The following is a 13,311-nucleotide window of genomic DNA, read 5'->3' on the forward strand; positions in this document are numbered from 1 at the left end:
ATAAGAATACTGTTAAATAAGAATCGAAAATGGAAATCGGGATAGGGGGGAGGTTGGGGAAGTCATTTTTCTTTCATTTTTCCTTTTTTTCTTCTTTCTTTTGTTTTTCTTTTTTCTGTTTGGAAATTGGCTGGACGGATGCCCCCCTCTTCGTTCCCTCTCTTGGAGTCTCCCGGTGGCAGGGGGGATTCTGGGGGGGGGAGGGAGGGGTGGGGGAGAAACCCAGCCATAAAAGGAAACACTGCCGGCTGCCTGCCTTTCGGGGGTCCCTCTGGTGGGAGAAGAGGGCCTTGGGAGGGTGGGTGGAAGCCAGTGGTAAACATGTAATGTAGTATCTTTTGTTTTTGTTTTTGTTTTGTATAAAATCAATAAAATATAATAATAATAATAATAATAAGGATTAACTATGAATTTTTTCTTGGGGGAAAGATTAGGCTAGGGAAGAGAAAATATGATATCTGTTAGAAAAAATGCTTATATGAAGTTTTGCAGGGATAAGAATTAGCTGTAAGAGTGTGTATGTTAAAGAAAATGAGCTGAAATTGGGTCATGAAACTGTTATGAAAATATAATTTGGTCAAAAATGAAAATCAGTTGGGAGGTATCTGGGGAAGTCATCAAAACAATGTTAAGCAGATTATGAACTTGAAAATGGGATATGTGTATTTTGTTGTTGTTGTTGTTGTGTTTTTTGTGTTTTATTCAATAAGGTTTGATTAGATAGATAGTTGGGTGGACACTCGCCTGCATCTCTCCCTACCATACTAGAGCCCCTTGGTGGCAGGGAGGGGTTCTGGGAGGGGGTGGGGTGGGGATAAACCCAATTAAAAAATGGACCACCTCCGACTGCCCACTTTTCATGGGACTCTCTCGTGGCAGGAGGGGGCTTGTGAGGGGTGGGCTAGAAGAAGGTGGACAATATGTTTTCTATGTTTTCTTTTTTCTATTATGTAAAATCAATAAAAATTTATTATAAAAAACACAATATTTCCTAAATAAGAGTTATATAAAATGCAATTTTTATTATTATTTGGGGCTTATTTTTTCAGGGCTGAAGATATTTTTTGATACCATCGGTTTGAAAGATTTCAGTAAAGCTGAATGTGTGGAAATTTTGAAGAAAGGCCATTTTATCGGCATTTCACCTGGTGGAGCTAGAGAAGCAAACTTTAGTAATGACTACAGCTTAATGTGGGGTAACCGCACAGGTTTCGCTCAGATAGCTTTGGAGGCAAAAGTGGTGAGTGATCTTTGGGCAATTTGCATTGCCTTCACAATTATCCTAGATAAGTCATAATGTGCTGACATTCTTGATCTAGCATCCTAAATGATTGACGATGGCAAATGTTTGGGGGGTCAAATGATATCTGGAGTTCCAAGTATTTCCCACCCTTTTTTTTAAGCTATTGATCTCAATTATATTTAAAAAGAAAAATAGCTTCCCCCCTTCAATTCTTGAAAATCTGCATGTGCAATTTGAAGTCAATTACGTCTGGCTTGTCATTGTAATGCCAGGTGCGGAGCATTATTCCTATCCTTAACCAAAATAAAGGTGGGGCGGTTGAGGTGAAGTAATGCTCCAGTTATCAGCTTCCTTTTGATTTTGATTTTTTATTTTATTCTTTTAGCCCATCATCCCTATATTTACACAAAACATTTGTGAAGTAATCAGGAACATTGGAAAGACAAGTGAGTACCTTGGTTGATCTGCTTTCAGGCAATAAACATATTGTTGTTGTTGTTGTTTAGTCGTTTAGTCGTGTCCGACTCTTCGTGACCCCATGGACCATAGCACGCCAGGCACTCCTGTCTTGCACTGCCTCCCGCAGTTTGGTCAAACTCATGTTCGTAGCTTCGAGAACACTGTCCAACCATCTCGTCCTCTGCCGTCCCCTTCTCCTAGTGCCCTCCATCTTTCCCAACATCAGGGTCTTTTCCAGGGAGTCTTCTCTTCTCATGAGGTGGCCAAAGTATTGGAGCCTTAGCTTCATGATCTGTCCTTCCAGGGAGCAATAAACATATTAATATATAATATTTATATATTATATTAATATATAATATAATAACATATTTCAGGCAATAAACAACCAAGTGAGTATTTTGGTTTATCTGCTTTCAGGCAATAAACATATTAATAATATACAATTGTTTAAAAACAGAGTGTATTTTTACTACCTTCTAGTAGAGTTTATTCAGGGTACACTGATCTGCAAAAGCTGTGCTCCCTGTCTCAGGACTGAGTGAACATGCATTTGCTTAGTTTTTTTTTATTAGATTTAAAAGATAGCGATAGTCTATATAAGTGGTAGAAACCCCAACATGGAGGGGAACTGAGCAGGAAAAAGACCATATGCTGCAGTCTATTGTACAACTTATGACCTTGATTTATAAAGAGCAGAGAAGAGCTGACAGAATATGTTGCTTTTTCTTTTCCAAAGGACTCATACTATTAAACTCTTTCCCCTCTGGGATGGATTGATTAGAATTGCTAAAAACTCAGAATGCCAACTAATTTCAAATTTGATATGGAGTCGCTCTCTTTCAGACTCTTTCCCCTTTCATACATAGGGTTGACAAGATGGTTATATGAGAAAACACGACTTCTCTACCTTCCCATGTATGGACCATTTCCAGTGAAACTGAGGACATATATTGGAGAACCCATCCCATATGATCCAAATATAACAGCTGCAGAGCTGGCTGAAAAAGTAAGTTAACTCTACACTTGGAAATATAATAGCAGAATGTTTTTTTCCTGTTGGTTTCTCTGTTTCAGTTCTATAAATTGTATTCTGCCAACTGGCTTCCTCATTCTATACAACCAGAGATAGGGTTCATCATATAGACTTTTGTGCATCATGTTCATCACTCAGCTTTCCCTCTCCGTAACTTGTTGAGACCATGAAAAATCTACGCATGTTATGTAGTGCTGCACAAAGATCTGTTCATACAATAGGACTTCTCCCCACCATGTGCCCCAGAATCTGCCCCAGAGGGTCCCTCCAAACCCCCTCCCCCAGTGGGGGACCCAGTAAGCACTGTAGGCTCTTAACCCTCAGTAAAACTGTTACTGAAGAACTTCTGATGTTTGTGTGATTTATTGCAACTCTGCAAGTGAATGGGATTCCATGCTACTCTGCTATTTTTACCCATGCCCTGCTGTGCTGTTTTCAGGCATGGGACTCTTGGTAAAAAACAACAACCATATAGACAGTGGGCTGGATTCACAGAGAGATGAACAGTTTCCTACTGGAGTTTCCTGGCCCTGGCTGCTCTTGCCCAACCCTCCATGCTGAAAAAGTCAGTCTTGAGGATTGAGGCACAAGGACGGTCATATTGTGTCTGTAACTTGAAAAAATGGGATTCTTTATTCTGCCTGGTTCTGATCCCTTTAGCTTTTTCCTCACAGATATGAATAACTGTGAATATCCATTTTGCAACATATTGATATAACACAATGTATTCCTTTGTACTTCTTTCAACAGACAAAGATTGCAATTGAAAATCTTCGGGATAAATACCAAAAAAGGCCAGGAAATATATTAAGAGCTCTCTCAGAACGATTTGATAAGCATTACAAAACCAACTAGTTCATATAATAATTATGTTATTAAAGCTAAGTTGATATACACAGAATTGTGTTGGATTGTTTATTAATTATCTGGAAGGGACCCTATCTCAGTAACTCAGCACCTGCTGGGCATACAGAAGGTCCGAGGTTTTCGAAGACATTCAAGTCTTGCCCTATCCTGCAATACTCCCAGAATGTTCCTTTTATAATGGGAATACGAGTGATTAACTGAAACATGAAATAATATTACAGTAGAACCTCGGTTTATGAACACCTCGGTTTATGAATTTTCGGTTTATGAACGCCGCGGACCCATCTGGAACGGATTAATTCACTTTCCATTACTTTTAATGGGAAAGTTCGCTTCAGTTTATGAACGGTTACTCCGCGGACCGTCTGGAACGGATTAATCCACTTTCCATTACTTTCAATGGGAAAGTTCGCTTCAGTTTATGAACGCTTCAGTTTATGAACAGACTTCCGGAACCAATTACACCCATGTTTCAGTTTATGAACGCTTCAGTTTAAGTACTTTGCGGACCCTTCTGGAATGGATTAATCCACTTTCCATTACTTTCAATGGGAAAGTTCGCTTCAGTTTATGAACGGTTACTCCGCGGACCGTCTGGAACGGATTAATCCACTTTCCATTACTTTCAATGGGAAAGTTCGCTTCAGTTTATGAACGCTTCAGTTTATGAACAGACTTCCGGAACCAATTGTGTTCATAAACCGAGGTACCACTGTACAAGTGAAAGAATAATGACTATAATTCACTTGTATTAATACAGTGAACCTCTTTTATGTTTATAAATGGTTGCTCCAAGATTTGAGCCCTATAATGGCTCAACCTTTCTAAACATATAGCAAAAAAAGTAGAGAAAACAAAAAAGTAGCCAGAATTGGTGGAAAAAGTGACTGACCTAACGAAAACAGCCAACTCAGCAATGAATCCGGATCTGGGCAATCCAAGTGCCGTTAAACAGCTAAAGTAAGCTGCCTGAGGTTTACAGTGTTTCCTTGAGGATTATTCAAATTGGGATCAAGGGACAGAATCTGAGCTGGATGGGGGTCCCAGAGTAAGAAGAGGGGACAGACATGGCTGTGTTCCTTGCAAAACGGCTGAACAGTTTGAAAGTGGAACTCATCCCATATGTAGATGTTCTTGTGCATGCTCATAGAGTCTCAGGACCTAGACAACATAATTATGATACTATATGAAATAGAACATCAGTCAAATTTTACAGCAACGACTTTAGAACACTACTTTTCCAACTGCCAAGTATCACATAGAAAGCATTAATAACATCAGAGAAAGTGCAACTAAAATGCTTTTTCTCAAAGGATAAGCAAAGGACGATGTAAGAAACAATACAGTCAACGTTGAACAGGTTTAAGCCCAGTTGACTGTAACAAGAGAGATGAGCTTTCACTTGATTTGAACCTGAGGGCTGCACCTGCTACTGTAGACTCAATGACTACAAGGTTCCCACCTCCTGTGCTTGCAAAACAAGCCCAAATCACCAACCCAAGCTGCTTGTGCCGATATGCTGTTTGGGTTTTGCCAAAGATGGTGCTGTGCATCAGGGCCAGACATCTCCACTTTGGTCTCCTCTGTCCAAAGGACATTGTTCCAGAAGTCTTGTGGTCTGTTCAGCTGCAACTTTGCAAACCTAAGCTGTGCTGCCAGGTTTTGAATAATAGGATTATCCAGAAGGTATTGAATAATCAGGATCAGGTGCACAAACTTGGGGTCATTTTGAACTCACAGCTGTCCATGGATAATGTTAATTCTGTGCACGTGTTAATTCTGTGTTAATTCTGGTAGCTAGACTGGTGATAAGGAGCAGCTGCTGGCCCCATATAACACCCAGCCTGGAAGATATATTATCTCCCTGTACATTTCTGAGCACAATTCAAAGTGTTGGTGTTGACCTTTAAAGCCCTAAATGACCCTGCCACTGTATACCTGAGGAGTGTCTCCACCCTCAGCATTCACCCCAGACACTAAGGTCCTGCTCTGAGGGCCTTCTGGCAGTTCCCTCACTGCAAGAAGTTATATTAAAGGGAACCAGGCAGTAGGGTTCCCAGACTCAATAGAGGACAGGACTTCTGTGCCTTTAATTGCCCTGCTCTCTTTTGAGTCTGGAAACCTTAAAAAGAAACCAGCAGACCCTTTGCTTGGAAATTAAACAAAGGGTCTGCTGGTTTCTCTTTAAGGTTTTCAGACTCAAAAGAGAGCAGGGCAATTAAAGGCACAGAAGTCCTGTCCTCTATTGAGTCTGGGAACCCTACTTCCCCGCTTTCCCTCTACCTCCAGATAAGTGGCAGTGATGTGATTTACTGGGTGAGTGGTGCTCCCCACAAAATCCTCAGCTGCTGAATTACAGAAAGTAACCCCCCTGCCCCAGTCAGATATCTGCTACATCATGATGAGTACTTTGATCCTGACTTAAAGTAACCAATTCAAATACCAGGAATGATTTATCCCCCTTGTACAATTCTGAAGCAGTTATTTCCCATATTCTTTCTGTTCCCTTCACAACCATCTTACCTCCATAATGAAGGAGCAACTGGCTTCTCCTGAATAGGCTGCACCAAGAAAAGGAAGGAAAGGGAAAAGGGAAAAAGATAAAAGAAACGTGATCCTTTTGCAAGCTCTCATTTTCTCAGTTGCTTCCCTATACAATGCCACTAGTTCTAGGCTTTCAGGTGTGTTGAGATAGACCATTTGGCAATTGGAGCTGTTGCATTAGGGTGGATGTGGCAATTTCAGGCTGTGGAATTAAAACTCATAAAATGGCAAAGTGCCCTCTGCCAGCCCCTTCACACTTATGTCATGGGGATGCCACTGCCTACCAGTTTCCTCCTCCTCAGTTTCTGTTGACATTGTAGTACAGTGGAACCTCGGTTTATGAACACCTTGTTTTACGAATTTTCGGTTTACGAACGCCGCGGACCCATCTGGAATGGATTAATTCACTTTCCATTACCTTCAATGGGAAAGTTCGCTTCAGTTTATGAACACTTCAGTTTATGAACAGACTTCCGGAACCAATTACACCCATGCTTCGGGTTAAGTACGCTTCAGGTTGAGTACTCCGCGGACCCGTCTGGAACGGATTAATCCACTTTCCATTACTTTCAATGGGAAAGTTCGCTTCAGTTTATGAACGCTTAAGTTTATGAACAGACTTCCGGAACCAATTGTGTTCATAAACCGAGGTACCACTGTACTCAGCATGGACGAAGACTAGGGGCATAACTACAATCAGTGGCTCTGGGTTTTCTTCCTGTTGTCATTCCTGCCTTCTGCTCTACCCATCCCAACAGGTGCCTTTTTATTTCCTCCACCCACATGCCAAAAGAACCTTTACCTAGTTGGCCTTTGCAAGGGCTGGTAGGCTTCTGTGGCACATTTGCCTTGGCTACTTTCATATCACTTTCATGTGTGTTTTTTTAAAAAAAGAAATAAACGTTAATACCTTCTTCCAATGATGTTGTCTGTTTCTTTAAAGGTGCAAGGAAATTTTTATGTGAGGGGAAACATTACATCTGTCAGCAAGGGTTGCTTGGCCACATTATGCCATGGTGTCACATAATCTTGGTCAGATGCCTCCATCAGCAATTTAGGCACCCTATTCTATGCTGACTGGTGCTTCTTCAGACCCGAGAGCAGCTCCACAAAGAACACATGACAGTCATACAGACTCAAGTTTCCAACCAACGCATGGACCACAGTGCTCAGGTGGGAACCTGGCCCTGCAGTTGGTTCCTTTTATGATAAAGGTAATCCATCAAGGCGACCAAGGCTGATTCAGGTCTGAATTCAGGTCTGAACCTAGAATTTAATGATTCTAGAAAATCATTTTCATCCAGAAATGCCTACACACACCCTTTCCATCTCCTTCGGCAAAAGAGAGGTGTCATTGACCAGTGTATAGTTCTTGTACTCTGTTAGCTCTAGAGTAGGCTTTTAAATAATTTTTTAAAATTGCATTTTCAAGAACAACAACAGAGAGCATATTTAACCCCCTCCCCTCCCACCCCCCTGTCCCACTTACAACTTCATACCAAATACAGCATGTTTCCACACTTTTTCTGGTTCCTTTTACTTTTCTACTACTCCACGTAATAAACATCTTTTTAATCATCCAATCTGGTATCAACTAAATACTCTATCTATTTCAAATCTGCTGGATTTACACAAGACCTGCTAAGCTATGTATTTGTCTTGAAATAGTTAATAAACCTTATCCATTCCTAATCTCCATTTTTTCTTATGCTGTTTATCAGACCAGCCAGTTCAGTATATTCCAACATTTTACACTACCATTCTTTGTTAGTGGGTACTATACTTGTTCCCCACCTTTGTGTCAATAAGGTTCTAGCCGCAGTAGTGGCATAAAGTAGTAAAATCTTTTGTTTTTTGGGACCTCCACTGTTACCATCCCCAAGAGTAAAATCTCGTGTTTTGGGAAAATTTTAAAGTATCTTTTAAAATTCATTCCGGGACTGACAGTGCATGCCACGCTAGTTTCTGGATGGGGGGCAGTGAGCAAGTGTGCACACTCATAGATTCAGGAGCATCTACAAATTTTATAGACTTGGACTTTGTGGAGAGGCTGGGGTTGACCATGCAGAGGTTGGAGCCCCCTCTGGAAATATAGACTACCGGCGGGCGGATCTTGCTAGCTGCGCGTGTCTCTGAGGCCACGATGTCAATAGGCCTGGGGTTGCTGGGCCACCGAGAGACAATCGCATTCCACATCAGAAGGTTGGCAACTCCCCCTGTGGTGCTGGGAATGACGTGGCTATCCCAGCATGATCCTGTGATTGCTTTGGGAGCAGAGATCCATAACCTTTACCTCGGCCTATTTCCGCCTACAATGCCTAGGTGGAAGGGGGCCAGAGAGGGCAGAGGTCGGAGAGGAAAGATGCTCTGGGACCCCTCACGGGGGATGAAGGACAATTACCCCCATCCTATCAAGATGTGTTCTGTGAGAAGGAAGCTGATAGATTACCAACCATAGGCCTTCTGACTGCAAACTCAAATTGCTGTCTTTATTCCATGTCAGAAGCAGACTTGGCCGCGCTGAAGGAATTTCTGGAGAAGAATTTGACGCACTGCTTTATCGATCCTTCTAAGCCCCCTGGGGGTGCACCTGAGCTTTCCTTGAAGAAGAGGAACAACTCTGAGCTGTGCCTCTGCAATGATTAGAGGAGGCTAAACCAGCTGACGGTGCCCAATCGCTACCCCCTGCTACATATAGGGAACTTGCTAGAGTGGTTGAGGTCAGCAAATATCTTCACAAAGCTTGACTTGAGGAGGGCCTATAACTTGATAAGGATAAGAGAAGGAAATGAGTGGAAGACCACCTTTTGTACCAGATACGGCAGTTTTGAGTATTTAGTCATGCGTAAGCTAACTCCATTAGAGCATAACTACACCATCTGGGAGAAGGAATTGCTTGCTATTTGGGACACTCTGGAGATGTGGTGACACTTCCTGGAGGGGGCACAACATCAAGTGGAGTTGCGCACTGATCACCATAATCTAGAACACTGGCAGACAGTTTGGCGTCTTAACCAGAGGCAGATACGGTGGGCACAATTCTTTGCCAGATTCAACCTCAGAGTGAAGTATGTGGTGGGCCCTCAGAACCAAAGAGCATATGCTCCTTCACGGAAATTGGAGTATCTGGAAGAGGAGGCTACCCTAGTGCTGAGGCACATCCTCAGACTGGCTACAGATAGCAGTGGTCTCAGCAGCAGATGCTTGACATCCAGCAAGAAACTGCTTAGGATGAGTTTGCAAGGGGGAACATAGAGACAAAACAGAGATGGGATTGTGCTGCAGACAGCTTTCCTGAAAGAGGTGAATTGTTGTATAAGGGAACAGTGCTATATGTTGCAGAGGCTCTGTGCCTAGGTTTTGAAGCAGTGTCATGACAGACCCATTGCAGGGCATTTTGGGCAGTACAAAACCTTATTCCGAGTGACGACTGTTTTGGTGACCAAAGATGAAGGGGGAAATGATGGAGTATGTGAAGGCGTTTGAGACTTGAAATAAATGAAAGACAAGAAACTGACAGGAAATTAATATGGGAAACAAGTAAAGCATACCTGAGAGGTTATGGGATTCAACAAATGGGAAGGATTAAAAGGGGAAAAGGGGAAAATATAATGGAGATGAACAAACAAATAAGAGAGAAAGAGAAAGATCTAATAAAAAAATCCAAGAAATGAAGAATTATTACAGCATATTAAAAGATTGCAAGCCCACTTATCTGATTTAATAAATAGTGAAGTTAAAAATAAAATTATTTGGACAAAACTTGGAACTTGGAACAGGCAAATAAACCCGGAAGAATGCTATCTTGGTTGAATAAAGAAAGGCAAACTGAAAGAGTAATAAATAAGATCATAGATGAGGGTAAAGAAATTACAGATCCAGAACAAATTAAAGTCAGCTTTATAAATTACTTTAAATATACATATATAAAGAAGAACAGAAAGAAAAGGAGGAAATCCAAAAGTATTTAACAGAAAAGAATCTTCCAGAAATTAATGAAACAGAATATTCATATCTTAATGCAGAAATTGAAGAAGAAGAAATAAGGAGAGTGATAAGTAAAATGAAAGAATAGAAGTCACCAGGATCCGAAGGGATTTCAGTTAAATATCATTAAACATTAGAGGATATATTAGTACGTAAACTCAAAGCAATAATGAATGAAATATAAGGAAAAGGAGAAATACCAAAATCTTGGCAAGAAGCCCTAATAACCCTGATACCTAAAAAAGGATCGGATTTGAATGTAATCAAAAATTACATGGCAATTTCTCTATTAAATATAGATTATAAAATTGCACCGGAGTTCTAGCAAAAAGAATGAAAAATTTCTTAAACAGAATAATAAGAAACGACCAAGCTGGTTTTCTCCCGGAAAGGCAAATCAAAGGTAACAATAGGACAATTATTGATCTTTTGGAATATGCGGAAGTGAAACCCAGTATGAAAATAGCAATGCTGATGGTAGATGCTGAGAAAGCGTTTGACAGCATGTCTTGGAGCTTCTTAAGTAACGCCTGTGAGAGGTTGAAGCTGGGACACAAAATTCTGAAAGGAGTACAAGCAATTTATAAAGAACAGAAAGCAAAATTAATTATGAATAAAGAAATCACAGAGGAATTTAATATCGAAAGGGGGACTAGACAGGGTTGCCCCCTATCACCTCTTTTATATATCATGATACTGGAAACACTGTTAATAACATTGAGAAAGGATAAACAAATAGGTATAAATCTGGGAGCGCTGTGCTATAAAGTCAAAGTGTTCACAGATGATGTAATTATTATGACGGAAAATCCAGATGAAGGCATACAGAAAGCTTTAGATGATATGAGAAAATTTAGAGGCGTATACGTATTCAAGTTGAATAAAGATAAATCAAAAATGCTGACAAAAAACACAAGAGAGAAAGATAAAGAAGAACTGGGGAAAATAACAGAAATAAAAATAGAAAATACAATAAATTATTTAGGAATATGGATCACCAACAAAAATAAATAACTACATTAAGAAATGGAAGGAAATAAAAAAATGGTTTAGAGAAATGAAAATGAAAACACTTAAATCTTTCAATATGGGGAAAGGTCTCTATGATAAAATTTTGTTTTTATTTCATAACATCCCTATAATAATTGGAATCAAGTATCTTAAGGACTGGCAAAAAGATCTTCCAGACTTCATATGGCAAGGGAAGAAAGCAAGAATAAAAAAATGAAACATTGATAGGCCCAAAAGAAGCCCTTCCAACCTGAAAACATACTTTGAGGCAACCTGCTGGAACAGGTTAAAAGAATGCCTAACATTAAAAACCAAAATTCTAGAACTGGAAGGATGAAATATAAAGTATTTGGTTGGCATGGGCACCTGGTGTATGAGAAGAACAAAATTCATAAAGATTTTAAAAACCATCTAATAAGGAAAGCCCGAGCTGAAGTATGGGAAATATCTCCCCTAGAAGCAAATTTAACTTATAGAGAGATAATGGAAAGTACAATTGGAAATACTAAATTAAAGGAATATGAAGAATTCAATACAAAGGGGATAAGTTGGTTAGAGTATTTTCAATTGAAGGCAACATATGAAAAAGACATAAAAACAAGGGGGTTTGGAAATAAAACCACAAGATTTGAAAAAGAGGTTCTTCACAACAATGAAAAAACCACTCTCTAAAATGCACAGGCTTTTAGATAATGCAGAGCCAGAACAAGAAACAAAAAGGGTCATTTCCGATAGAGGAACACAGTTTACCTCCCAGTTTTGGAGGAAACTAATGCAGTTGTTTCCTGTACTGAGGCTAACCACTCAACTTAAATTCTGTGGCGCGCACACAACACCGAACAAGAGGGAGGGTGAGGAAAACAGTGAGCTGATAGGTGGCAGCATTTTGGGATTCACTGCAAAGAGCCTTTTTCTGGGGATGTGAGGTGGAATAGCAGCTCTGCTGCCATATAAGAACAGATGCCGATGGCCAAACCCTGTTATCACTGCCTCTAGAACTTCTCTTAAGTTGGGTTATTGGGGACTATGCCACAATACTCAGCCATTGCATTTTTGTCTACAAATTATGAAGTCATCTGAAAACCCATTATATTTACATAGTTGAATTGCATATTTTTATTCTACTCTATCTTCACTACATCTTTTTTTAAAAAAAGTATGAGAAAAGAGACAAAAATGATAAGGGGTGGGCGGGCTTTAAATCACAGCTGTTTTGATTCCAATAATAGCTGTGCTATAGGGAGGAATGAAATTTTTGCTTCTCAGTGTTATAATATCTGAAAAGCTGTAAGTGCTTAATTTCATCTCCACAAGTAGCGAACATCCTAGCTATGTTTTAAGTTGACAATGTGGAAACAAGCTAAAATTTTCATACAGCTGGTTTTTACACACGCATACCAACAAGACAGCATTTCTCTCTCTTTCTGCTCAACCACGCACAGGAACTCACAAATAACACAACTACTAGCACATTTGAAAACTAAGCAAGGATCGCTTGTTGAGATTCCAACTCTACACTTATTGATTCTATGAACACAAACTTTTACTTACATTCCTGGTAAGCCTAAATTGCCTTCACTTTGGTAACCTCTCTCTGAGAGCAGCAAAAGTCTTGTCTGGTGCTCTATTTTCCGTAGGCTAATTTCCACCACTATGGAGACACATCCCTTTATGTGGAGGTTTAAAGAGACTGTGATGGCTGTGCAATCTGTATGAAGAAACCAGGCATTGTGAGAAAGAGAGAAGGTTTGGGGAGGCTGCTTCTTGGAAGTTGGGGCCATTAGTAATAAACATAAAGTACGGAGTCACACCTACAAGAATATTCATAATGCACAATAACATATTGAGTCACAGAAAATCCGATCTTGATTAAGGAATAAAGGTAGGAATTGTACTCGATTACTCTATCTGTGATTCAATCATAGACTCATTAAAAACAAGTATCCAAGGCAGATAAAAAACCACAGGCCTTTCAGAGAGAGATGTTGCCTTGCAAACCGCTGAGTCCCTTCCAGGCACTTTACTCTGGGCGGACTTCCAGTGTTTTCTTTGAATACTTTCCAATCTAATAACAAGCAAAAATCAAAGTTAGAATCCTCCGTTGGAGAGTATTGCCACAGAACATCCCAATATTTTCTACACAGTTCCATTCTTTGATTTAATCCAT

General features: G+C 40.1%; 1 protein-coding gene and 1 long non-coding RNA gene across 3 annotated transcripts in view; one reads left to right on the forward strand and one right to left on the reverse strand.

Annotated features, from left to right (window-relative positions):
• LOC118078330 (monoacylglycerol/Diacylglycerol O-acyltransferase-like) overlaps positions 1 to 3,636 on the forward strand; it is a 107,968-nt gene extending 104,332 nt beyond the window's left edge. The window contains exons 7-10 of the mRNA XM_060277816.1: positions 1,050 to 1,240; positions 1,629 to 1,689; positions 2,569 to 2,708; positions 3,486 to 3,636. Coding sequence (XP_060133799.1) covers positions 1,050 to 1,240; positions 1,629 to 1,689; positions 2,569 to 2,708; positions 3,486 to 3,590 — 497 coding nt within the window. The 3' untranslated portion in view covers positions 3,591 to 3,636. The remainder of the gene's footprint in view (positions 1 to 1,049; positions 1,241 to 1,628; positions 1,690 to 2,568; positions 2,709 to 3,485) is intronic.
• LOC118078331 (uncharacterized) lies at positions 1,177 to 12,891 on the reverse strand. 2 transcript variants are annotated; one of them, XR_004691712.2, is made up of 4 exons: positions 12,696 to 12,891; positions 6,126 to 6,163; positions 4,495 to 4,763; positions 1,177 to 1,994 (listed from the first exon to the last, which is right to left on the reverse strand). It is a non-coding gene; the product is annotated as an uncharacterized LOC118078331 (long non-coding RNA). The 2 variants fall into 2 exon arrangements; XR_009558019.1 differs by lacking the exon at positions 4,495 to 4,763 and having other exon boundaries at positions 1,177 to 1,999.
• Positions 12,892 to 13,311: the final 420 nt, after the last annotated feature.

Source organism: Zootoca vivipara, chromosome 8 (genome assembly GCF_963506605.1).
Source record: "Zootoca vivipara chromosome 8, rZooViv1.1, whole genome shotgun sequence".
In the NCBI taxonomy this organism is placed as follows: domain Eukaryota; kingdom Metazoa; phylum Chordata; class Lepidosauria; order Squamata; family Lacertidae; genus Zootoca; species Zootoca vivipara.